At 50.4% G+C, this 27,976-nt stretch overlaps 1 protein-coding gene across 1 annotated transcript; it reads right to left on the bottom strand.

The window, feature by feature from the left end:
• Positions 1–127: 127 nt before the first annotated feature.
• LOC129695279 (coiled-coil domain-containing protein 80-like) lies at positions 128–27,976 on the bottom strand. Its single transcript, XM_055632082.1, has 7 exons — positions 25,938–27,976; positions 19,806–19,962; positions 16,412–16,545; positions 13,252–13,403; positions 11,945–12,048; positions 3,237–3,317; positions 128–599 (listed from the first exon to the last, which is right to left on the bottom strand). Exons 1-7 carry the CDS (start codon positions 27,699–27,701, stop codon positions 316–318), a joined length of 2,676 nt encoding a protein of 891 aa, XP_055488057.1. The 5' UTR covers positions 27,702–27,976; the 3' UTR covers positions 128–315.

Genomic DNA, 27,976 nt, shown 5'->3' with positions numbered 1-27,976 from the left:
GCAAGGAAACGGGATGGAGTAGATACCCCAGCCAGTGTGAATCATCTTCAGCCATAGATGGATACATGTGTCTTCAAACGGTCAGTGGGTGGAAGAGTGATTACCATTAATGACAAGGCACTGTGGCTCATTGGGGGAGCTGTTATATTGATTATTAAACACAGGCACAGTCCAAACAAGTACAAGACGCAGCGATAATGTTGGTCATTGCAAAATGTTCAACACAAGTCCGCTAACGGGCGTGATGGAGAACAGGCACAGTGTCCAAGGCTGGTGGTTGACGGGGGGGGGGGGGGGAGGCGTGGCGAGGGGGCGCTAACCGCGCTGGTTGTAGCCGGGGTAGTTGTCCTCGTCCTCGTCCCGGTGGCACTCGACACCCAGGCTCTGCTGGAGCCTCATCTCCTGTTGCCGGGCCGGCGTGGAGTCCAGCTGTTCGTACATGGCCGCCAGCGACCACACGGGCGAGAGGTACCAGGAGTGGATGGCGCCATCCTTGCCCGTCAGCAACATCATGAAGTGCTCCTCGCTGACCTGGTAGTGTTCCCGCAGCCCGCTCACCGCCGCCCACGACAGGCTCTCTGTCTCCACCTGTGACCGCCCTGTGTTAAAGGGAGCAGACAGAAGGTTTGGTAGACTTTAGACGTTTACTTTACACTTTACGTGGCCACTTGTACAGTGGCACGGTGGCGCAGCGGTAGAATTACTGCCTCACAGCACCAGAGACCCAGGTTCGATCCTATCTATGTCTGTACGGAGTTTGCACGTTCTTCCCGTGACCACATGGGTTTTCTCTGGGTGCTCCGGTTTCCTCCCACATCCCAAAGACATGCATGTTTGTAGGTTAATTGGCTTTGGTAAAATTATCCCTAGTGTGTAGGTGTACTGGATCGCTGGTCGGCGCGGACTCGGTGGGCCACATGGCCTGTTTCTGCGCAGTATCTCTAAACTATAGACTTTAGAGATACTGCGTGGAAACAGGCCCTTCGGCCCACCGAGTCAGCGCCGGCCAGCGATCACCATGTATACTGCTTCTATCCTACACACTGGAGACATTTTACAGAAGCCAATTAACCTACAAACTCACATGTGTTTGCAGCAAGGGAGGAAACCGGACCTCCCGGAGAAAACCCACGCGGTCACGGGAAGAACGTGCAAACTCCGTACAGACAGCGCCCGTAGTCAGGATCGAACCCGGGTGTCTGACGCTGTGAGGCAGCAACTCGAACATTGTGCCACTGTGCCACTGTGCCGCCCCTGATCTTAGCAGATCCTAATTGGTATAACTCAGCATCTGCAGTTCCCTTTTATTACATTCAGAGTTTAATAGATCAGGTTTCACCGTACGTGTGACATCAAGAGCTTCAACATAGAAACATAGAAAATAGGTGCAGGAGTAGGCCATTCGGCCCTTCGAGCCTGCACCACCATTCAATATGATCATGGCTGATCATCCAACTCAGTATCCTGTACCTGCCTTCTCTCCATACCCCCTGATCCCTTTAGCCACAAGGGCCACATCTAACTCCCTCTTAAATATAGCCAATGAACTGGCCTCAATTACCTTCTGTGGCAGAGAATTCCACAGATTCCACAGATTAGCTTTATAGGTGTAATTATCATCAACAATCTGGCCCAGGACGAAACACAGAGGCTAGGGCCAGGAAAGACCAACAACACCTGGCGTTCCTCAAAGCCGATGGATGTTTGGCATGTCTCCGACAACTTTTGTTGGAGAGATGCTGTCTGTCCCGCTGAGTTACTCCAGCAGTTCCTGCGAACGGGGCCTGGGATGACGGAGCCTGTATCCGGGGCCTGCTTCCAATAGTGGGAGGTTGCTTCACCGGGAACAAAGGAGGACCCGGCGTGGCAGGACCACCGTGAGTAGGGAGGGGAAGAGTAACTGGGACTTGGCGTTGGGGGGACCGCCTTGAGTAGGGGGGGGGGGTGAACAAAGGGGGAACTTTGTAACTTTGTCAACGCCCTTTACGAGGCGACTATTTACATACCTTGGGTATTCTTCTTACATCTTAAGCCCTTTGCTCCTCTGGGGAGCATAGGCTATTGACAAATGTCCTCCACCTCACTTGGTTGTTGACAGTTCTTTCGATATAGAAACATAGAAACATAGAACTTAGGTGCAGGAGTAGGCCATTCGACCCTTCGAGCCTGCACCGCCATTCAATATGATCATGGCTGATCATCCAACTCAGTATCCCGTACCTGCCTTCTCTCCATACCCCCTGATCCCCTTAGCCACAAGGGCCACATCTAACTCCCTCTTAAATATAGCCAATGAACTGGCCTCAACTACCCTCTGTGGCAGAGAGTTCCAGAGATTCACCACTCTCTGTGTGAAAAAAGTTTTTCTCATCTCGGTTTTAAAGGATTCCCCCTTATCCTTAAGCTGTGACCCCTTGTCCTGGACTTCCCCAACATCGGGAACAATCTTCCTGCATCTAGCCTGTCCAACCCCTTAAGAATTTTGTAAGTTTCTATAAGATCCCCTCTCAATCTCCTAAATTCTAGAGAGTATAAACCAAGTCTATCCAGTCTTTCTTCATAAGACAGTCCTGACATCCCAGGAATCAGTCTGGTGAACCTTCTCTGCACTCCCTCTATGGCAAGAATGTCCTTCCTCAGATTTGGAGACCAAAACTGTACGCAATACTCCAGGTGTGGTCTCACCAAGACCCTGTACAACTGCAGTAGAACCTCCCTGCTCCTATACTCAAATCCTTTTGCAATGAAAGCTAACATACCATTCACTTTCTTTACTGCCTGCTGCACCTGCATGCCTACCTTCAATGACTAGTGTACCATGAGACCCAGGTTTCGCTGCATCTCCCCCTTTCCCAATCGGCCACCATTTAGATAATAGTCTGCTTTCCCGTTTTTGCCACCAAAATGGATAACCTCACATTTATCCACATTATACTGCATCTGCCAAACATTTGCCCACTCACCCAGCCTATCCAAGTCACCTTGATATCTCCCCAGTTGGGCCCTGTCTCGGACATTTCTGTCTGAATATACCGTGGGTATGCAAACTAATAATTTCACTGTGACTCCGGTATAGACCAGCATCTGCCGTTCCTTCCTACACTTTCCCTGACTGATGAAGGCCAGCGTGGCGAAAACCTCCTTCACCACCCTGTCGACCTGTGAGACCTGAGGAATGGTCAGTCAGTCCAGCTGACTCCAGGGCAGCTCACCCATCACCCAACAAATGTCCTCACCATTCGCAGGAAGCAGCTCGAGCGATCCAGAGGCCTCTTCTCCTGAACCCATCATCTTCAACATGGCAAAATGGCGAATTCCTGAACAAGGAGAGAACTTCAGTAAGATAGCTCGCTTTCATTTTATTTTTAAAGAATTGATAGGGTGGACTCTAACACAGAGCAGGGCAATCGAGGACCAGAGGACCTAGGTTTAAGGTGAAGGGGGAAAGATTTAATAGGAATCCGAAGGGTAATTTGTTCACACAAAGGGTGGTGGGTGTATGGAACGAGCTGCTGGAGGAGGTAGTTGAGGCAACGTTTAAGAAGCAATTAGGCAGGTACATGGAAAGGACAGGTTTGGAGGGACATCGACCAAAGCAGACAGGTGGGACCAGTGTAGATGGGACATGTTGGTCGGTGTAGGTAAGTTGGGCCGAAGGGCCTGTTTCCACGCTGTATGACTCTATGACACCACAAGATGAATGAAAGTAAAATAAACTGCAGATGCTGGCACTCTGAAACATAAGACAGATAGTGGTGTTTAAGGGGCATTTAGATAGGCACATGGATATGCAGGGATATGGATTATGAGCAGAGAGAGGTGATTATTTTCTTCCCAGCTGTTATCAGGCAACTGAATCATCCCAAGAACAGCTAGAGAGCGGTCCTGACCTCCCATCTACCTCATTAGTGACCCTCAGACTATCTTTAATCGGACTTTACCGAACTTTATCTTGCACTAAATGTTATTTCTGTTATGCTGTATCTGTGCACAGTGGATGGCTCGATTGTAATTGTGTGTGGACTTTCCGCTGACTCGATAGCACACAACTAAAAGCTTCTCACTGTACTTTGGTACGCGTGACGATAATAAACTAAACTAAACTAAACTAAGACTGATGAGTCTGAAGAAGGGTCTCGACCCATTCCTTCTCTCCAGAGATGCTGCCTCACCTGTTGAGTTACTCCAGCATTTTGTGCCTACCTTTGATTTTATCCAGCATCTGCAGTTAGTTCTTACACATCAACTAAACTAGATGCTGGAAATCTAAAACACTAGACAATAGACAATAGGTACAGGAGTAGGCCATTCGGCCTTTTGAGCCAGCACCATCATTCAATATGATCAAGGACTATATCTATATAACTAAAAGTCTCATCTATATCTATATAACTAAAAGTCTCATCTTGACCTCTTCCTGTCTGCTCTGTATATTGATTTTAGAAAAAAACGCTACCATATATCGCTATGACTTTTGGCCATCTTCCTCACAGTCCTCCTCTGCTGAGGCAGCCCCAAGGATTTTTTTGATTGATGAAAATTAAAAAAGTTATGAGTGTTTAAAAAATCTTGAGATCAGCTGATTGGTCCTCTCGCCTGTCAATCACCACGGCAAAGGTAACGCCCCTTCCGGGGGTGGGGGAGCAGAACGATTAAACCCATGGATGCCTGGACGTGAGTCAGTCACTCTGGAAGATCGCGAGGGAGAGTCCACAACTGTGATCCTAAGCTGTGAATTAACTGGTCTGCAAATTACTTGCAATAAATGATTTGTTAGCCCTTAATGGCAATGCAATGACTTGTTTGGCAATTTGGTGGCCTGCACTCTGCTTGAAATGCTGTGAAACTGAATGTGGTGGCCTGCACTCTGCTTGAAATGCTGTGAAACTGAATGTGGTGGCCTGCACTCTGCTTGAATGGAATTTCAAAGAATAGCCGTGACTGAACTGCCAGCCCACCAGCCCTGAGTGACTGATCTGCCAGCACACCAGCCCTGAGTGGCTGAGCTGCAGCCCACCAGCCCTGAATACCTGAGCTGCCAGCCCACCAGCCCTGAGTACCTAAGCTGCCAGCCCACCAGCCCCGAGTACCTAAGCTGCCAGCCCACCAGCCCTAAGTGACTGAGCTGCCAGCCCACCAACCCTGAGTGACTGAGCTGCCAACCCACCAGGACTGAGTGACTGAGCTGCCAGCACACCAGGCCTGAGTGACTGAGCTGCCAGCCCACCAGGCCCAAGTGACTGAGCTGCCAGGCCAAGAATCCATTTGGCCCACAATGTCCATACTAGCCCTCTGGAAACCAGTCCCTTTGGCCCACAACACCCATACTAGCACTCCAGAAAGTCCCACCCCCACTGGCCAACAATGTTGGAATTGGTGGAGAGGTGGAATATTGTGTTGGTGGACCTGCAGACCCGTGTGAACATGGGACCCAATGGGTCCCACTTAGTCTAGTATATCTTTGTATTTATATTTTAACGCAGCCAGGAATGCCTCTGAGGTTCCTCCAAGGGTGTGTATAGCATGAAGATATTTACCTCCTTGGAGTTAGCAAGCTGTGGGATTATGTCAGGCCCTGGACATACTGGGATACACTTTCCGCCTGCAATCTAATGCCAATACCACCTGCTTCTCCCACTCAGTCTGGTTAATGGAGAAATTCCTGTGAAGCTCTTAAAAAATGTCTGCAATTCTTCCAGTTGTCCTAAAATAACGGCAACAAAACTTGGCGGGGCGGAGACACCAGGGACAGCAGCTGCTGCTGAAGTCTAGAGGGAAAAGCAAACTGCTGGAAGAACTCAGCGGGTCAGGCAGCATCTGTGCACCAGTCTTGGTGCAGGGTCTTGACCCAAAACATCCACTATCCCTTTGCCTGCGAGCCGCTACCGTCGGGCAGGAGGTACAGAAGCCTGAAGTTCCACACCACAAGGTTCAGGAACAGCCAGGGATGCCAACAGTCCCGTATTAGCCGGGACATCCCGTATTTTGGGCTAAATTGGTTTGTCCCGTCCAGGACCGCCCTTGTCCCGTATTTGACCGCTACTACTCGGGTCGAGGGGACTGTCGGGTCGGAGCGCCGCGCCCAGCCCCGCCTCACCCGTCCCGACGTAGTGCAGCCCATGGAGTGCAGCAGCAGCAGCAGCAGCGCCTCGCCCGTGGCCCCGTCGGTCGGTCAGCAGCCCGGCCAGCTGTCCAACCTTCGGACCTTCGCTTACCGCCGACACCACCACCACCCCTCCTTCTCATGGCCGATCATCGGTTCATGAGTTGGATGGGGTGCCGGGGCCAAAACTCCTCAGCTGGCCCGCCGGCTGGGCTTTGTGTGCAGTCCAGCACCCGGGCCAACTCATCATTCACCCAGCCACTGCCGAGTCGGTCAACGAATTGCCATCGGGAACTTGTCCTTTATTTTGACCTTTTGTCCCTTATTTGGGAGTGAGAAAGTTGGCAACCCCAGGAACAGCAACCCTAACACTAGCTCGGCGACACAGCCCACCGGTCCACCGCTTGCACTACCATGGACTTGCTCCCTTTCCGTCTTTTTCGTCTTTTTCACTAATCTCCTGTTTTTTCTTTTACTGTCCTGCGGAATTTATGTGAATTTACTTCGGACTTTAGAGATACAGCGCAGAAACAGGCCCTTCGGCCCACCGAGTCCGCGCCGACCCCGACCAGCGATCACCCCGTACACTAGTTTTATCCTACACACACTGGAGACAATTTACAATTTTTACTGAAGCCAATTAACCTACAAACCTGTACGTGTTTGGAGCGTGGGGGGAAACCGGAGCACCCGGAGAAAACCCACGCAGTCACGGGGTGAACATACAAACTCTGTACAGACAGCATCCGTAGTCAGGATCGAACCGGGTCTCTCGTGCTGTAAAGCAGCAACTCTACCGTGGGGGGGAGAGGCTGTGTGGGGGGGGGGGGGGGAACAAAAGGAGGAGCTGGCGTACTTTGTAACTTTGTCAGTGCCGTAGGTGGCCGCTATTTGTATACATTGTGTATGCAAGCAAAGGATCGCACTGTGCCTAGTCACATGTGACAATAAAGTATGCCATTCCATTCAAGCATTGACACAACCGATAGAACTGCACTCCCTTATGGGCCGGCCCCACTTACGCGACTTTTTCGGCAACTGCCGGCACCCGTCATAGGTCGTTACAGGTCGCCGAAAGTTTTCAACATGTTGAAAATCCAGCGGCGACCAAAACAAGGTAAGACTCTTTGGGCGACTACTCATGACCATACAGGCTTCACCCCACGACATGTCACCTAAAGAGCCGTAGCGTCTGACTGGTAGCCGCTGAATTATCAACGTGTTGAACATTTTCGGTGACCTATGAAAAAGTCGCGTAAGTGGGACAGACCCTTTAGGCTATTTTTTGGCGACTGCCGGCGAGTGTCATAGTTGTCGCAGGTCGCCGAAAAACCAGCGACTGGACCCCCTTTCCACATCAAATTTTAAATAGAATCATTACTTTAATAACAAAAATAAATCCGAAGTCAGCACCTGGCGACAACCTACGTTAACCTGGCGACAACCTACGACAGCACCTACGTCAGGAGAAGTCAAGCTACACTCATTGGCGTCAAACCCACTGTCGCCAACTGTCTCCGAAAATGTTTCAACATGTTGAAAATCCAGCGGTGACCAGAAAGACGCTACGACTCTTTGGGCGACTGAGAAGACGACTCACGGCCATACAGGCGACACCCCGGCAACCGTGTGGTGACAGCCTAGTCGCCTGTAGTTGCCTAAAAAATAGCCTAAGTGGGACAGGCCCATTAGCCTGTACGGAAATGTCAATCAAGACCTTTGGAGTGAGCTCACTGCCATGGGCTGATACAGAAGCAGGAAGTCCCACACCACCAGGTTCAGGAACAGCTACTTTTCTACAACCTTCAGGTTCTTGAACCGACCCGCACCACCCTAATCCCACCTCCGATACGGAACCCTACGGAAAACCTCTGACACTACTGCGGACGTATTTTTTTATCTACGTTTTGCACTAATCTCTTGTTTTTTTGTCTTTTTAATGTTTCGTGGATTTGTGTGTATCTATGTCTAGGTTGTGCTATGTATAATTTATACGTTGTGTGTGGCTGCATCAAAATGGCAGCCAGCATCATCAGAGACCCACACCATCCTGGCCACGCTCTCATTTCAAACCCTGCCATCGGGGAGAAGGTACTGGAGCCTGAAAACTAACATCCAGATTCAGGTACAGTTCTTCCCTACAGTCTCTTAAACACCACAACCTCCAAATAGGCCCCAAACAACATAGACTTGGGGGGAGATTGTAGTCTATCTATTTGTCTTTTTTAAAATAAATACTGAACTTTTGTGTTGTTTAACAGAGTACAATGTTTACAAATCAGAGAAGGAAAGAGTAGAATGCTGGTTTAAATCGAAGATAGACACAAAATGCTGGAGTAACTCAGGGGCACAGGCAGCATCTCTAGAGAGACGGAATGGGTGACGTTTCTGGTCGAGACCCTTCTTCAGACTGAGAGTCAGGGGGGAGATTGTGCTGCTGCAAGTAAGAATGTCATTGTTCTGTTTCGGGAAATGCGGCAATAAACCACTCTTGACTCTTGACTCTGAGTCTGCGTCTGTGATGCTGCTGCAAGCGAGATGTTCATTGTACCTGCATCTCACCGTACTCGAGCACCACATCAAGAACTTTAACTTTCTAGATGTAATTATCACCAACAACTTGCCCTGAACTAACCACAATGAAGCCACGGCCAAGGAAGCACATTAACACCTTGCTTCATCAAAGACTATGGACATTCGGCATGTCTCCAACATAGGGTTGCCAACTGTCCCGTATTAGCCGGGATATCCCGTATTTTGGGCTAAATCAGTTTGTCCCGTACGGGACCGCCCTTGTCCCGTATTTGACCGCTACTACTCGGGTCGAGGGGACTGTCGGGTCGGAGCGCCGCGTCCGGCCCCGCCTCACCCGTCCCGACGTAGTGCAGCCCATGGAGTGCAGCAGCAGCAGCAGCAGCGCCTCGCCCGTGGCCCCATCGATCGGTCGGCAGCCCGGCCAGCTGTCCGACCTTCGGACCTTCGCTTACCGCCGACACCACCACCCCTCCTTCTCATGGCCGATCATCAGTTCATGAGTTGGATGGGGTGCCGGGCCAAAACTCCTCAGCTGGCCCGCCGGCTGGGCTTTGTGTGCAGTCCAGCACCCGGGCCAACTCATCATTCACCCAGCCACGGCCGAGTCGGTCAACGAATTGCCGTGGGGAATTTGTCCCTTATTTTGACCTTTAGTCCCTTATTTGAAAGTGAGAAAGTTGGCAATCCTACTCCAACAACTCTTAGAAATTTCTACAGATGCACCGGGAAAGCATATTCACTGTGATGGCTGAATGGTTTCGGCCCGAAACGTCACCTATTTCCTTCGCTCCATAGATGCTGCTGCACCCGCTGAGTTTCTCCAGCATTTTTGTGTACCTTCACTGTGATGGATGTTTGTGTAAATTGAATTGAGTGTGTGTCTTATAGGAATTGTCTCTGTTTGTATGGTTGTGGAAACTAAGTTTCGTTTGAGCCTCACTGAGGTTCAAATGACATGTAATAAATATTCAATTCAATATTCAATATTGTCATAAGGTCATGAATCATCGGACCAGAATTAGGCCATCGGCCCATCAAGTCTATTCTGCCATTCATTCATGGCTGATCTATATTTCTCTCTCAACCCCATTCTCCTGCCTTCTGCTCCACAACCCCTGACGCCTATACTAATCAAGAGTCTGTCAATCTCCACCTTAAGTACATCCACTGACTTGGCCTCCACAGCCTTCTGCGGCAATGAATTCCACAGATTCACCACCCTTTGGCTAAAGACATTTCTCATCATCTCCATTCTAAAGGCACATCCTTTCATTCTGAGGCTGTGCCCTCTAGTCCTAGATTCTCCCACTTTCTCTTCACATCCACTCCATCCGGGCCTTTCAGAATGAGGAGCTGTTCCTGAACCTGGTGGTCACAGTTTTCAGGCTCCTGGGCCTTCTTCCCGACGGCAGGGGTGAAATGAGAGCGTGGCCAGGGTGAGGTGGGTCTGCGATGATGCTGGCAACTCCTGTAGATCCCATCGAGTTGACTTCCCTCCGCAGATGCTGCTCGACTTGCTGTTCCTCCAGAACTTTGTTCTTTGTTTCAAACCTACCTTTGTGTTTTTCGTGTATCAAAAATAATGTATTTAATTACGATCACGATACAAAATAAAACCCAACCAGGACATGTTCAGCCCTGCCCATTCCCTAGATCCCGTCACCAGTCCTTTGGTCACTGACAGCAGAGCCGCAACAGACAATAGACAATAGGTGCAGGAGTAGGCCATTCGGCCCTTCGAGCCAGCACCGCCATTCAATGTGATCATGGCTGATCATCCACAATCAGTACCCCGTTCCTGCCTTCTCCCCATATCCTCTGACTCTGCGATCTTTAAGAGCCCTATCTAGCTCTCTCCTGAAAGTATCCAGAGAACCAGCCTCCACTGCCCACTGAGGCAGGGAATTCCACAGACTCAAAACTCTGTGAGAAAAGGAGTTTCCTCGTCTCCGTTCTAAATGGCTTACCCCTTATTCTTAAACTGTGGCTCCTAGTTCTGGACTCCCCCAACATCGGGAACATGTTTCCTGCCTCTAGCGTGTCCAAACCCTTAACAATCTTAAATGTTTCAATAAGATAATCTCTCATCCTTCTAAACTCCAGAGTGTACAAGCCCAGCTGCTCCATTCTCTCAGCATATGACAGTCCCACCATCCCGGGAATTAACCTTGTAAACCTACGCTGAACTCCCTCAATAGCAAGAATGTCCTTCCTCAAATTAGGGGACCAAAACTGCGCACAATACTCCAGGTGTGGTCTCACTCCTCCCCTTGCAGACTCTAGGTGGAGTGGCGGTGCTCTTTGCCCATCTGGACCCTGGCTACAAGGGATGCTCTACTGCTCCCTCTACCCTCAACAGGAACGATGCTGCTCTTGGTCTTGGCGGCCTTCTCCACGTCGTCCAAGAAGGACCTGAGCTGATGCCGGTCACTCCCCGCTACCTGTGTGTTGGATCACACTGTGTAAAGACGATGCCATCTTTAGCGTGGTCATCCTGGCTATATTTCCAAATACATTTCCGACAGTTAGTGTGACCCTAATGAACAGGAAACCTAATCCCCAGGGTCTCCAATGAGGTAGATGGGAGATCAGGACCATCTCGAGTTGTCGGTAGGACAACTAGAGACCGGTTGCCTGATAACAGCTGGGAAGAAACTGTCCTTAAATCTGGAGGTGTGAGTCTTCAAACGTTCAATTTAGTTTACTTTAGTTTTGTTTATTGTCACATGCGAGGGTCTCCAATAAGGTAGATGGGAGGTCAGGACCGCTTTATAGTTGGTGATCGGATGGTTCAGTTGCCTGATAACAGCTGGGAAGAAACTGTCCCTGAATCTGGAGGTGTGTGTATTCCTCTTGCATGGACTCCGTACAGACAGCACCCGTGGTCAGGATTGAACCCGGGTCTCTCGTGCTGTGAGGCGGCAACTCTACCGCTGCACCACCGTTCAAGAGTGTCACCCTCAAGAAGGCGATTGTTGTAGTGGAAGGAATGGGCACTGGATGTGGAGCGGCTGTGTGTGTGTGTGTGTGTGTGTGTGTGTGTGTGTGTGTGTGTGTGTGTGTGTGTGTGTGTGTGTGTGTGTGTGTGTGTGTGTGTGTGTGTGTGTGTGTGTGTGTGTGTGTGTGTGTGTGTGTGTGTGTGTGTGTGTATGCGTGTGTGAGTGAGTGTGTGTGTGTGTGTGTGTGTGCGTGCGTGCGTGTATGCGTGCTTGAGTGCGTGCGTGCGTGCGTGTTTGTGTGTGTGCGCGTGTGTGTGTACGCTTGTGTGTGAGTGTGCCACACGGCATGGAGGTGAGGACAACTTACCCAAGTTACACTCCTGGCCTGTGAGGGCAGTGAGCTGCTGTTGGAAGGCCCAGTCCTCCTCGTAAGGCGTGGAAATGATCAACAATCGTCTCTTCCATTGAAACCTGAGAAACATGCAGACACTTAGAGTCTGAAGATGGGTCCTGACATTTCATGTTCATAAGTGATTGGAGCAGAATTAGGCCATTTGGTCCATCATGTCTACCCCACCATTCAGTCATGGCTGATCTATCTCTCCTTCCTAACCACAATCTCCTGCCTTACCCCCATAACCCCTGACACCCGTATTAATCAAAAATCTATCAATCCCTTCCTTTAATACATCCATTGACTTGGCCTCCACAGCCTTCTGTGGCAATGAATTCCACAGATTCGCCACCCTCTGACTAAAGAAATTCCTCTGAATCTCCTTCCTAAAGGAACATCCTTTAAATCTGAGACTATGACCTCTATATGGAACTAGCTGCCGGAGGAGGTAGTTGAGGCAGGTGCCATAACAGCCTTCTAAAGGACACTTGGACAGGTACATGGGCAGGAAAGGTTTAGAGGGATATGGGTGAAACGCCGGCAAGGTGAGAGTAGTTGAGATGGGGCATGTTGGCCGGCATGATCTTGAAGAATGGTGGAGCGAGTTGGAAGGATCAGGCTAGACCTTGAGATGGAGTATGTTACCACACGTACCCTTGCAGGGATGTAATGCCAGGGCTTCAGACCAAACTAGGAATATCGTGAGCAGTTTGGACCACATATCTGAGGAAGGATGTGCTAGCTCTGGAGAGGGTCCAGAGGTTTACGCGAATGATCTCAGAAATTAGTGGGTTATCATATGATGAGCGTATGATGGCACTGGGCCTGTACTCGCCGGAGTTTAGAAGGATGAGGGGAGGAACCTCATTGAAACTTACTGAATAGTGAAAGGCCTGGATAGAGTGGATGTGGAGAGGATGTTTCCACTAGTGGGAGAGTCTAGGACCAGAGGTCACAGCCTCAGAATAAAAGGACATACCATTAGAAAGGAGACGAGGAGGAATTTATTTAGCCAGAGGGTGGTCAATCTGTGGAATTCATTGCCACAGACATCTGTGGAGGCCAAATTATGGGATATTTTTAAGACATAGATTAACAGATTCTTGATTAGTACGGGTGTCAAGGGTTATGGGGAGAAGGAGGGAGAATGGGGTTGAGAGGGAAAGATAGACCAGCCACGATTGAATGGTGGAGTAGACTCGATGGGCCGAAGGGCCTAATTCTGCTCCTCTGACATGGACTTATGAGAAAGCCGAGGCTCGGCGTTGCGCACACGTTACCTGGCGAGGAACTTGTTGATGTTGAGCCGACCTTCTCTCTTGATGCAGGTGACTCCTCTTCTCCTCTCCTCTTGGATCTCGGGCAGTCTGGAGGGGAAAGTGTCCATGTAATCCACCAGAACTTTGATGGGGATGGGGACGTCAAAATATTGCTGCGGAACAAGTTCATACAATTTGTTAACCATCAAAGGTAGACACAAAATGCCGGAGTACCTCAGCAGGACAAGCAGCAACTCTGGAGAGAAGGAATGGGTTGAGGTCCTTTTTCAGAGTGAGAGTCAGGAGAGAGGGAGACATAGAGATAAGGAAGAGTAAGGTGTGAAAACGACACATTAAAGCAGACGATGCTCAAGGGAATATAGAACGGTTCATTGTTGGCTATGGGAAGGTGACAACAAGGCATACAATCAGTAAAATTAATCAGGAGGGCTGTGAAACTAGTCACTACGGTGGGGGAGGGACAGAGGGAGAGGGAAAACAAGGGTAACTTGAAGTTCAATCAATGTTCATACCACTAGGTTGTAAGCTGCCCAAGTGGAATATGAAGTGCTGTTGCTCCAATTTGCATTGGGCCTCACTCTCGCCGTGGAGGAGGCCCAGGACAGAAAGGTCAGTGTGGGGATAAGGGTTGCCAACTTTCTCGCTCCCAAATAAGGGACAAAAGGTCAAAATAAGGGACAAATTCCCAGCGGCAATTCGTTGACCGACCCAGCCGTGGCTGGGTGAATGATGAGTTGGCCCGGTGCTGGACTGCACACAAAGCCCAGCCGGCGGGCCAGCTGAGGAGTTTTGGCCCCGGCACCCCATCCAACTCATGAACCGATGATCGGCCATGAGAAGGTGGGGTGGTGGTGTCGACGGTAAGCGAAGGTCCGAAGGCCGAACAGCTGGCCGGGCTGCCGACCGACGGGGCCACGGGCGAGGCGCTGCTGCTGCTGCTGCACTCCATGGGCTGCACTACGTCGGGACGGGTGAGGCGGGGCCGGACGCGGCGCTCCGACCCGACAGTTCCTTCGACCCGAGTAGTAGCAGTCAAATACGGGACAAGGGCGGTCCCGTACGGGACAAACCAATTTAGCCCAATATACGGGATGTCCCGGCTAATACGGGACAGTTGGCAACCCTAGTTGTAAGCTGCCCTAGTGGAATATGAGGTGCTGTTCCTCCATTTTGCATTGGGCAGCACTCTGACAGTGGAGGAGGCCCAGGACAGAAAGGTCAGTGTGGGAATAAGAGGGAGAGTTAAAATGTTTAGCAACCGACAGATCGCGTATCATCGGACAGCATTACAGAGTTGTGGGGCATGGAAACAGGCCCTTGTCCGTGCTGACCAAGTAGGCATTCTGGGCTGGTCCCATTTGCCTGCACATGTCCTGTATCTCTCTAAACCCTTCCACTGTGCTACACACACACAGCTGCTCCACAGCCAGATGATCCAGTAATCACAATCAGAATCAGAATCACATTTTATTAGCCAAGTATGTTTTGCGAGGAATTTCATTTGCCAGGCCAGTCATACAAATAAAAAGCAACAGAACACACAAAATACATTTTAACATAAACATCCACCACAGTGACTCCTCCACATTCCTCACTGTGATGGAAGGCGAATTCCTTCCACGACAACAATCCCCCCTCGCAAAACAGAAAGGCTCTTTGACACACAGAGCACTGGAATAGGCCCATCAGCCAAGCTCTCCCACGTCAACCCCAAGTTGGCATTCTGGGCCAGTCCCATTTGCCTGTATCCCTCTAAACTCTTCCCATCCATATATCATATCAGGTGTCTTTTCAAAGTCATAATTATATTTGCATCTATATTTTCCCCAGGCAGCTCATTCCAGATACAGACTACCCTCTGAGTGAAAACACTGCCCATGAGCTCCCTCTTAAATCTCTCCCCTCTTACCTTCAGTCTGTGCCGTATAGGTTTAGAGTCTGGGAGAAAAGAAGACTGTGAGTTTTCACTTGATCCACCTAACTGAATCAGTTTGATGGAAGGTCCCGACCCGAAACGTCTCCTACCCATGTTCTCCAGAGATGCTGCCTGACCCGCTGAGTTACTCCAGCACTCTGTGATACGTCACCTATCCATGTTCTCCACAGATGCTGCCTGACCCGCTGAGTTACTCCAGCACTCTGTGAAACGTCACCTATCCATGTTCTCCACAGATGCTGCCTGACCCGCTGAGTTACTCCAGCACTTTGCATCTTTTTTTTAACACAAGTGTCCCTTAATTCATCACCAATATTAGATCCAACTTGTATTGAAGAAAGAGAGACACAAAGTGCTGGAGTAACTCAGCGGCTCAGGCAGCATCTCTGGAGAGGAGGAATGGGTGACGCTTCATGTCGAGACCCTTTCTTCGAACTGGTTATAGAGTCAGATCATAGAAACAATATGCTGCAACAGACCTGCGATATGTGAAATGCTCAGGCACGAGGAAGGGAGGTGAGCTCTGGTGTAAATGTTATGCTCTCGATTCCTAACTGATCTCAGGGAAAAGGTGTAAGGTTGATATCTACACATTATAGATACAGCACGGAAACAGGCCCATCGGCCCACCGAGCCCGCGCCGACCAGCAACCCATGCTAACTTACACCACCCTACGCACACTCGGGACAATTTACAATTTATACCAAGCCAATACCTACAAACCTGTACGTCTTTGGACTGTGGGAGGAAACTGGAGCACCCGGCGAAAACCCACGCAGGTCACAGGGAGAACATGTAAACTCCGTACAGACAGCACCCTTGGTCAGGATCGAATCCGAGTCTCTGGTGCTGTGAGGCAGCAACTCTGCCGCTGCGCCATTATGCTGCCCTTTTTAAAATATAATTAGCTATTTACTTTGAAGATAGTCACAAAATGCTGGAGTGACTCAGCGGGCATCTCTGGAGAACATGGATAGGTGAAGTTAGAGAAATCAATGTTCATACCGCTGGGGTGTAAGCTGCCCAAGCGAAATACGAGATGCCGTTCCTCCTGACAGTGGAGGAGGCCCAGGACAGAAAGGTCAGATTGGGAATGGGAGAGGGAGTTCAAGTGATTGGCAACTGGAAGATCGCGCAGGCAAAGGCGGACTGAGCGGAGGTGTTCAGCGTGCCTGCCTTTAATTTACTCAACTCGCTGACGGCAAAACAATGTCAACTCTCACCTTAACTTTCATGTCATAATCAACCAACACCATGAAGAATTCGTCAAAGGTCATCCCAAAATCTTTCCTCAGCTCTGTGATCACTTCAGGCCCGACAGGCTCCGTCACCGGGATTTCTAACGCTTGTTCATTCTCTGAAACACAGGAATGGGATGGTACGTCAAGGAAATGTCGACCTCGCACTGACACAGACACGGAACACATTGCCACACACGGCTGTGGAGGGCAAGTCCATGGATATTATTAAGGCAGAGATAGACAGATTCTTGATTAGTACGGGTCATAGGTTATGGGGAGAAGGCAGGAGAATGGGGTTGAGAGGGAAAGATAGATCAGCCATGATTGAATGGCAGGGTGGACTTAATGGGCCGAATGGCCCAATTCTGCTCCTATCCCATTTGGACAGACTCCGTGGAATCTCACCCGTCCACATATCTCCAGTAGGACTGTGAGTCAAGAGTCAAGAGTGATTAACAATGACAAAGTGCTGCTGCTAGGACAACAGGCCTTTAAGGCCAGAAGAGGAATAGATCGAGCAGATGCACAGTGACTTGACCAGAGTAGGGGAATCGAGGACCACAGGACATAGGCTCAAGGTGAAGGGGAAAAGATTTAATAGGAATCTGAGGGGTAACCTTTTCACACACAGGGTGGTGGGTGCATGGAACAAGCTGCCAGAGGAGGTTGTTGAGGCTGGGACTATCCCAACGTTCAAGAAACAGTTGGCCAGGTACATGGATAGGACAGGTTTGGAGGGATATGGACCAATCGCAGGCAGGTGGGACTGGAGTAGCTGGGACATGTTGGCCAGTGTGGACAAGTTGGGCCGAAGGTCCTGTTTCCACACTGTATCACTCTCTGACTTTATAAGACTCTGTGCTATTAAGAACATTGAAATTTGAAGGGCACAAGTTTGCACCAGAAATGCGGTTTGTGTACTGTACGGTGAAATAGACTATTCTTACACCACAGTCGTTGTGTGGATGATCGATGGCCAGTGTGGACTCGGTGGGCCTAAGGGCCTGTTTCCATGCTTTATCTTTCAATGATTTGTCCTTGTACATCAGTCTATGAAAGTAAGCATGCAGGTACAGCAGACAGTGAAGAAAGCGAATGGCATGTTGGCCTTTATAACAAGAGGAATCGAATATAGGAGCAAAGAGGTCCTTCTGCAGTTGTACAGGGCCCTAGTGAGACCACACCTGGAGTATTGTGTGCAGTTTTGGTCCACTAATTTGAGGAAGGACATTCTTGCTATTGAGGGAGTGCAGTGTAGGTTTACAAGGTTAATTCCCGGGATAGCGGGACTGTCATATGCGGAGAAAATGGAGCAGCTGGGCTTGTACACTCTGGAGTTTAGAAGGATGAGAGGGGATCTCATTGAAACATATAAGATTGTTAAGGGTTTGGACACGCTAGAGGCAGGAAACATGTTCCCGATGTTGGGGGAGTCCAGAACCAGGGGCCACAGTTTAAGAATAAGGAGTAAGCCATTTAGAACGGAGACGAGGAAACCCTTTTCCGACAGAGAGCGGTGAGTGTGGAATTCTCTGCCTGTGGAGGCCGGTTCTCTGGATGCTTTCAAGAGAGAGCTAGATAGGGCTCTTAAAAACAGCAGAGTCAGGGGATATGGGGAGATGGCAGGAATGAGGTACTGATTGGGGATGATCAGTGTGTGGAGAGGGTCAACACCTTCCGGTTTCTCGGCGTCCATATCGCTGCTGATATCTCCTGGACATACAACACGACAGCGGTCATCAAGAAGGCTCAGCAGCGGCTGCACTTCCTGAGGGTTCTCTGGAAGCACAACCTGGACTCCAACCTGCTGCTGACCTTCTACCGCTCGTCCATCGAGAGCCTGCTGACATACTGCATTACAGCATGGTACGGCAGCTGCACCATGGCAGACAGGGAGAGGCTTCAGAGGGTAACTAGGACAGCACAGATTATTGGCTGCCCTCTCCCCTGATGGATATTTACACCTCCCGCCGCCTTAACAGGGCAAAGAATATCATCAAGGACAGCTCCCATCCTGCGTTTGGACTGTTCGACCTGCTGCCCTCTGGAAGACGCTATAGGTGCATCAAATCCAGGACAAATAGACTCAGGAATAGTTGTTTTCCGAAAATTATAACTACTCTTAATTCACACATGCACTGACTTCACAGCCCAACACCCGGACTTCCATCTGTATATATGTATATAGCGCCGCAGAATTGTGCACCTATCCCCCCCCCCCCTCTTCTCCCTTCTGTTTTTGTTTTCTGTTTCTTGTTTTTTGTACTAAATTATATGTATGCACTGAGTACGAGCAGCTTTTAATTTCATTGTACATGTATAGTGACAATAAATGGCATATCATATCATATCATATCATCAGCCATGATCACATTGAATGGCGGTGCTGGCTCGAAGGGCAGAATGGCCTACTGTACCTATTGTCTATTGTCTATTGTCTATTGTAGCAGGTACGTCGGGGCTCGTGGACGTCTCTTAGCAGCCCGTAACGCTAACGGCAGGTACTCGGGAAGACTCGTTAACAGCAGGTAAGCTCGGGAAGACTCGTGAAGATTTTTCAACATGTTGAAAAATGTCCACGAGATCCCCGAGTACCGAGGAGTGGCCATTACTGTAAATCTCCGACTTCGAATCAGGGCAAACTCGGGACAACTCTTGGAATGAACTCGTACCGTGGGACAGGGCCATTAGATGAAAAAAATCATAAAATGCAAGAGCATTGTTTCCTTTAGTTTGGAGATACAGCACGGAAACAGGCTCCCATGGCCCTCTGAATCCACGCTGACCACTCGGCCTTAATTGGTTGTATGTGACAATAAAAGACCTTTGAGACACCAGAGACCCGGGTTCCATCCTAACTACGGGTGCTGTCTGTACAGCGTTTGTACGTTCTCCCTGTGGCAGCGTGGGTTTCCTCCGGGTGCCTGGTTGTGTTGCTCCTGGTCCTGGCCAAGCTGGCCATCCGCGAGTCACGGCGCCAGGCGGAAGAGGACTCTGCCCGAGCCGGCTGCCCGCCCCTTTTCCTGGGTTACGTCCGTGCCCGGGTGAGGGTTAGAGAGGGACTACGCCCTGTCCACGGGCACCCTGGGGGATTTCCGGGACCGCTGGGCACCGTGGGGGGTGGAATGCATCCTGGACAAGGAGTGTAACATCGTTGTATAGCAGTTTATTTAGGATATTTGTTTGTCTTGTATTATGGTGGTGGGTTCTGGTTTGTTTTGTTGTATTGCAAATATTATTTTTAATAATTGAACTAATGTTTTGATTAAATAAAACAAAAATGCGACGCAGGGGAGATTTGGGGAGGGACGAGGCGGGAGAGGACGGGGGGGGCGGGGGGGATTGTGGAGGGAGGGCCGGGATGGTGGACAGTCACCGGTCTGATAGTGTTCCACCGTCAGGCTGCTGTTGGTGGGGGAGCCCAGGATGTTGACCACACTGATGCGCCGCAGAGCCAGCTGGCACACGTGCTCCAGGTACTCGTCTCTCTGCTGGACGTGCAGTCTGCTGTCCTTGCTGGGCGACGTGATCACCTGGAAAAGCAGAGGAAGGAGCATCAGCCGCACCCACAGCACCCCGCCACTCTCACACAAGTACACCTTCATATTTACTGTTACCAACTGCAGTTCCTTCCAACACACTCCACCTTTCTATACCTTTTCTCACATATGTACCCAAGGATTCAGTGGTTGGGGAGTGTGCGTGATGTGGGAGGGTGCGTGTGAAACAGTAAAATAGGTGCAGGTGTAGGCCATTTGGCCCTTCGAGCCAGCACCACCATTTATTGTGATTATGGCTGATCAATCAGTAACCCGTGCCTGCCTTCTCCCCATATCCCTTCATTCCACTAGTCCCTAGAGCTCTATCTAACTCTCTCTTAAAACAATCCAGTAATTTGGCCTCCACTGCCCTCTGTGGCAGGGAATTCCACAAATTCACAACTCTCTGGGTGAAAACGTTTTTTCTCACCTCAGTCTTAAACGTTTTTTCTCACCTCAGTCTCCCCTTTATTCTAAGACTGTGGCCCCTGGTTCTGGACTCGCCCAACATTGGGAACATTTTTCCTGCATCTAGCCTGTCCAATTCCCCTCTCATCCTTCTAAACTCCAGTGAATATAAGCCAAGTCCTGGGAGGGATAAACTAAATTAAACTAAAGCATGATTCTGTGCTCTGTAACTCTATGATTCTATGTTCTATGATTATCACTATACCCATTTAGGTTGAAGTTTATTCTTGTTATGTGTACATTAATGCCATGTTATTAAAGCACATGGCATTGGGGGTTCAGTATTGATGTGGATAGAGAACTGGCTGGCAAACAGGAAGCACAAAGAGTAGGAGTAAACGGGTCCTTTTCACAATGGCAGGCAGTGACTAGTGGGGTACCGCAGGGCTCAGTACTGGGACCCCAGCTATTTACAATATATATTAATAATCTGGATGAGGGAATTGAAGGCAATATCTCCAAATTTGCGGATGACACTAAGCTGGGGGGCAGTGTTAAGTGTGAGGAGGATGCTAGGAGACTGCAAGGTGACTTGGATAGGCTGGGTGAGTGGGCAAATGTTTGGCAGATGCAGTATAATGTGGATAAATGTGAGGTTATCCATTTTGGTGGCAAAAAAACGGGAAAGCAAGACTATTATCTAAATGGTGGCCGATTGGGAAAGGGGGAGATGCAGCGAGACCTGGGTGTCATGGTACACCAGTCATTGAAGGTAGGCATGCAGGTGCAGCAGGCAGTAAAGAAAGCGAATGGTATGTTGGCTTTCATAGCAAGAGGATTTGAGTATAGGAGCAGGGAGGTTCTACTGCAGTTGTACAGGGTCTTGGTGAGACCACACCTGGAGTATTGCGTGCAGTTTTGGTCTCCAAATCTGAGGAAGGACATTCTTGCCATAGAGGGAGTGCAGAGAAGGTTCACCAGACTGATTCCTGGGATGTCAGGACTGTCTTATGAAGAAAGACTGGATGGACTTGGTTTATACTCTCTAGAATTTAGGAGATTGAGAGGGGATCTTATAGAAACTTACAAAATTCTTAAGGGGTTGGACAGGCTAGATGCAGGAAGATTGTTCCCGATTTTTGGGGAAGTCCAGGACAAGGGGTCACAGCTTAAGGATAAGGGGGAAATCCTTTAAAACCGGGATGGAGAACTTTTTTCACACAGAGAGTGGTGAATCTCTGGAACTCTCTGCCAGAGGGTAGTTGAGGCCAGTTCATTGGCTATATTTAACAGGGAGTTAGATGTGGCCCTTGTGGCTAAGGGGATCAGGGGGTATGGAGAGAAGGCAGGTATGGGATACTGAGTTGGATGATCAGCCATATCGAATGGCGGTGCAGGCTCGAAGGGCCGAATGGCCTCTACTCCTGCACCTATTGTCTATGTTTCTATGTCTATGTTTCTATGTACAGCGACAAGCTTTGTTTTGCACGCTATCCAAACAGATCAGATAATACCATGCATAAATACAATCAAGTCAAACTCCAGTACAATAGGTAGAGCAAAGGGGAAGATACAGAGTGCAGAATATAGTTCTCAGCATTGTAGCGCATCAGTCCAGTTCAGTTTAGTTTATTGTCACGTGTACCGAGGTACAGTGAAAAGCTTTTGTTGCGTGCTATCCAGTTCAAAGTCCGCAATGGGGTAGAGGGTGAATCGGACAGTACCCTAGCTTATGGAAGGACCGTTCAGAAGCCTGATAATACTACACATAATACAATCAAGTCAAACTCACGTACAATAGGTCTTCTTCTTCTTGCGTATGGCGTGCACAGCCTAAAGCTGCAGGACAACTTGAGTACAATAGGTAGAGCAAAGGGAAAGATACAGAGACGTGGTACATGAAAGAATTGCAGATGGTGGTTTACACTGAAGGTAGATACAAAATGCTGGAGTAACTCAGCGGGTCAGGCAGCATCTCTGGAGAAAAAGAATGGGCGACATGTTGGGTCGGAACCCTCTTTCAGACTGAAAGTAGAGAGAAGAACTTCTTCAAAGTAGGCATACCTTGAGGAGATTTTGCAGTGGAGCAGACAAAATGTGTAGGAAGGAACAGAGTACAGAATATAGTTCTCAGCATTGTAGCTCATCAGTTCCAGAGACAAAGTCCAATGTCCGCAATGGGGTAGAGGTGAATCGGACAGCACCCTAGCTTATGGAAGGACCGTTCAGAAGCCTGATCGTTATTGAGGGGAAGAAGCTGTACCTGAGTCTGGTGGTGCGCGCTTTCAAGCTTCTGTACCTTCTGCCGGACGGGAGCGGGGAGAAGAAGGAATGACCGGGGTGAGATAGGGATAAGTCTTTGATTGCGTTGGCTCCTTTCCCGAGGCAGCGTGAAGCGTAGATGGAGTCGATGGTGGGGAGTGTGGTTTGTGTGATGGACTGGGCTACATCTACAATGGTGGGGATTGTGGTCTGTGTGATGGACTGGGCTACATCTACAATGGTGGGGATTGTGGTCTGTGTGATGGACTGGGCTACATCTACAATGGTGGGGAGTGTGGTCTGTGTGATGGACTGGGCTACATCTACAATGGTGGGGAGTGTGGTCTGTGTGATGGACTGGGCTACATCTACAATGGTGGGGAGTGTGGTCTGTGTGATGGACTGGGCTACCTCTACAATGGTGGGGAGTGTGGTCTGTGTGATGGACTGGGCTACATCTACAATGGTGGGGAGTGTGGTCTGTGTGATGGACTGGGCTACATCTACAACTCTCTGTAATTTATTGCGGTCTTGGGCAGAGCTGTTCCCAAACCAAGGGCGGCACAGTGACGCAGCGGTAGAGCTGCTGCCTCACAGCACCAGAGACCCATGTTCGGTCCCGACTACGGGTGCTGTCTATACAGATTTGCTCGTTCTCCCTGTGACCGCGTGGGTTTTCTCCGGGTGCTCCGATTTCCCCAAAGATGTGCAGGTTTGTAGGTTTATTGGCCTCTGTAGATTGTCCCTTGTGTGTGGGATAGAACTAGCGTATGGAGATCGGTAGTCAGGCAGTCTCGGGGGGCTGAAGGGCCTTTTTCGACACTGCATCTCCAAACACTAAAGTCAAACTGTGAAGCAACCCTTAAAATGTTATCCGCACAAGTCACCTATCCGTCAAAGCACTTGCCCTGTTCAATGTGTGAAGGGGTGGTAGAGAGGGAACTATCAGAGTGATGGGTTAATAGAAGTGGTCCACACAATGGCCACCTCAGTCAGTCTGATCACTGCAGTAGTACAATACAACGGAGTGGTTTGCCAATTTGCTTCAGAGACAGATTGGGGCAAACTCTTCAGGGTGAGAAAGTAGTCACCTCTCAGCCCAGGCCAGGAACATAGAACGGTACAGCACAGGAACAGGCCCTTCAGCTCACAATGTCCCTGTTGAACATGATGCCAAGTTAAACTAATCTCTTCAGCCTGCACGTGATCCACATCCCTCCATTCCCTGCATATCCATCATGGGCCCGTCTAAAAGCCTCTTAAACACCACTATCGTATCTGCCTCCACCACCACCCCTGGCAGCGTGTTCCAGACAAGCTTTGTTTTGCACGCTATCCAAACAGATCAGATAATACCATGCATAAATACAATCAAGTCAAACTCCAGTACAATAGGTAGAGCAAAGGGGAAGATACAGAGTGCAGAATATAGTGTATATGTTTCGGGTCGAGACCCTTCTTCAGACTGTTGTGGGGGTGGGGGGCGGGAAGAAGAAAGGAAGAGGCGGAGACAGTGGGCTGTGGGAGAGCTGGGAAGGTGAGGGGAAAGAAGGAGAACATAGGGACTACCTGAAATTGGTGAAGTCAATGTTCATACCACTGGGGTGTAAACTGCCCAAGCGAAATATGAGGTGCTGCTCCTCCAATTTGCGGTGGGACTCACTCTGGGCATGGAGGAGGCCCAGGCCAGAAAGGTCGGATTTGGAATGGGAGAGGGAGTTGAAGTGCTGAGCCACCAGGAGATCAGGTTGGTTATTGCAAACCGAACGGAGGTGTTGGGCGAAGCGATCGCCAAGCCTGCGCTTGGTCTCACCGATGTAGAGCAGCTGACACCTAGAGCAGCGGATGCAATAGGTGAGGTTGGAGGAGGTGCCTCACCAGGAAAGACGGCTTGTGTCATTGGATGGAGTCGAGGGGATAGGTAAAGCAACAAGTGTAGCATTTCCTGCGGTTACAAGGGAAAGTACCAGGGGAGGGGGTGGTTCAGGTGGGAAGGGACAAATTGACCAGGGAGTTACGGAGGGAGCGGTCTCTGCCAAAAGCCGAAAGGGGAGATGGGAAGATGTGGCCAACAGTAGGATCCCGTTGGAGGAGGCGAACGATTTTTTCCAGCATTTGTAGTTCTTTCTTAAAGATAACCTACAAACCTGTACGTCTTTGGAGTGTGGGAGGAAACCGAAGATCTCTGAGAAAACCCACGCAGGTCACGGGGAGAACATACAAACTCCGTACAGACAGCACCCGTAGTCGGGATAGAACCCAGGTCTCTGGCGCTGCAAGTGCTGTAAGGCAGCAACTCTACCGCTGCACCACCGTGACCGTCATGTTGAGGTATGACTCTCCGTCCACGTGGGTCTTTTCCGAATGCTCCGGTTTCCTCCCACATCCCAAAGACCTGTGGGTTTGTAGGTTAATTGGCCTCTGTAAATTGCCCCTGGTGTGAACGGGTGATCATTGGTCAGCACGGACTCGGTGGGGAAAAAAGGGCCTGTTTCCCTTTATCTCCAAAAGTAAAACTAAAAAGTAAGGTATTTTAGTTTATGTTAGTTTCGTTTTTTATTGTCACGTGCACCAAGGTACAGTGAAAAGCTTTTGTTGCGTGCTGAATGTCAGCGGAAAAACTATACACGATTACAATCAAGCTGTCCACAGTGTACAGATACAGGATAAAGGGAATCTCCCAACCATTGCTGCCATCTCAAGAACAGCAGGATCCCAGTAGGGCTACCGTTAACGTGTTTTAAGGTATGATGAGCGTTTGACGACACTGGGCCTGTACTCGCTGGAGTTTAGAAGGAAGAGCGGGGACCTCATTGAAACTTACCGAAAGGCTTGGATAGAGTGGATGTGGAGAGGATGTTTCCACTCGTGGGAGAGTCTAGGACCAGAGGGCATAGTGAAGTATGACCAGAGGGCATAACCTCAGAATAAAAGGTCGTATCTTTAGAAATGACGTGAGGGGGGATTTCTTTAGTTAAAGGGTGGTGAATCTGTGGAATTATTTGCCACAGAAGGCTGTGGAGGCCAAGTCAATGGATATTTTTAAGGAGAGATTGACAGATTCTTGATTAGTACGGGTGTCAGGGGTTATGGGGAGAAAGCAAGAGGATGGGGTTGGGAGGGAGAGATAGATCAGCCAGGATTGAATGGCGGAGCAGACTCAATGGGCAAAATGGCCTAATTCTACTCCAATGTCTTATGGACCTATCAAGGGTATATCATAGTCCCGTCTGCGATGCAGGTGACAATGGAACACTCTTGGCCTGGGTTAAGCCCATGCCCTCGTCCTGTCTACTCACCAAGAGCCTCCGCTTGTTGAGGAACTGCTGCAGGAACAGCTGGCTGCCGGACTGCTCGTCCCCCCCGGCTCCTTGCTTCTTGTTCTTGTTCCTGTTCTTGCGGTTCCTCCTGTTCTTCCTTCCCTTGCCCCTGGAGCCCTTGCCCGAGTTCTCCCTGTCTTTCCTCCCTGCCTTCTTGGCCTTGCCTGGGGCAGGCGACGCGGTGGCCATGCCGGGCGCCCTTCCCTCCGGCCCGGCCGACCCACGCCGGCCACCGCCTCCCTCCTCCCGGGTGGGGTGGCAGGTGGTGGGTTCGGGAGGGTGAGTCTGCCCCTTCCTCGTTCGATGGGTGTCGAGACCAGAAGCCAACGTTGGTGATACCTCCTGTGGTTCCCCGGTCCAGTTTCCCTCGCCCAGGTGGGGCAGAGGACCCACGGACACCATAGTCCATCCGTCATGGCTGCCCTGGGATCGTGCTGTGCCTGAGCTGGAGTCCAGGGTCGTGACCTCCTCAGGGTTGACAAGTTGTCCGGATGATGATGAAGTGGTGGCGGTGTGGGGAAGCTGAGAGCCCGCTCCGGTGAGGTCAATGGAAGCCCCCATGGGTACCACGGTCGGAGGTCCAGAGGAGAGGTTCTGGTGAGGTCCTACCTGGAACACTTGACCACCAGGCCTGCGCTGGAGGGGGTGCCTGGAGTTGACCGCCATCATCTGCCACACCTTCTGCTTGATCTGGCCCATCAGATGATCCACCATCTCCCGTCCCTTGGTGTTCACTGGGCTCCTGGGAATCTTGGCCTTCCTCTCCCCATCCGAGCCCCGGGTTGAGGCCAAAGCATTCCGCTTTCCCGGCACCGCCTCTCCGGACTTCTCCGGGAATCGGCGGCTGGAAGATCTGAAGGGATTCCGAGAATTGGGAGAGCCTGGTCTGTACCTCGGGTTGGCTGGAGAACCTTTGGGAACAGTCCTGATGCCTGAACGGTTGGGCATAGTCCGATGGGAGGCGGTCCTATTGACCAGAGATCTGTTGGCCATGGTCCCAATGGACATGGTCCTATTGACCAGAGATCTGTTGGCCATGGTGGTCCCAATGGACTTGGTCCTGTTGAGTGGAGACCTGTTGAACGTGGTCCCAATGGAGGTCGTCCGATTAGCCAGGTTCCTCCTAGCGTGGACCTGTCCTGAGATCCTCCCGGCCCGGGACCCCTTGCATTTCAGCTTCTGTGCCCTCCGGGTCATGCTCTCCAGCTTCCTGAGGGGCATTTGATCAACCGCCTCCAACACCGCCTCCACCCTCACCGCGTAAGGGAAGCGCTCGTAGACGTGTAGGGACTTCCTCAAGAGGACCATGCCGAACTGGGAGGCCTCCAGGGAGAGCTTGCGGGTGACCTGCTCCACCTCCTCGGGCCCCAGCTTCTCCTCCAAGACCTTGCCTTCCTTGGACACCCTCAGCAACTTGCCCTGCGTTGGCCGGGTGCCTTGGAAGAGGACCATCACCAGGAGATCCCTCAAGGCCAAATCGCATCTCAACGCCCCCTTGCCCAGGTCTACCTGCCTCTCCATCAGCCGGTAGGAAGTGTCCAGTGGTCCCGGCGCGGAGATGACCAGCAGCCGAGACTTGCCGAAGTGCCGGCCGAGGGGTCCGGAGGAGGCGGCCGGGGAGTTGAGCGCCGCCGCCGGAGGGTCCTTGGAGCCGGGCGAGGGCACCGAGCCGTCCCCTGAGCCAGCCCGGAGAGCGGAGACCAAGAGAAGGCAAATGGTGAGCGGGCGGCAGCCGGCTCCCATCTCTGCTGTCGCTACATGCAGAGACAGACAGAGAGAGACAGACAGAGAGAGAGAGAGAGGGCGAGCGCCGAGTAAAAGTTTAGTGCAAGAAATTCCAGCCCACAATCCAGAGAGAGGAAAAAAAAAATCTCAGCCACAGCCTTAGAACAAACGCTTGCAATCTGGGTCAACGATTGCAGAGTGTGTGTGTGTGTGTGTGGAATGTAATACATTTACCAGCTGCCTTCCAGGTGTCACGGCAGCATTGTACATTTGAAATGTAAACACACGAATGC

Source organism: Leucoraja erinacea, chromosome 3, assembly GCF_028641065.1.
Source record: "Leucoraja erinacea ecotype New England chromosome 3, Leri_hhj_1, whole genome shotgun sequence".
Classification (NCBI taxonomy): domain Eukaryota; kingdom Metazoa; phylum Chordata; class Chondrichthyes; order Rajiformes; family Rajidae; genus Leucoraja; species Leucoraja erinaceus.
This window is presented reverse-complemented; position numbering and strand designations above follow the sequence as displayed.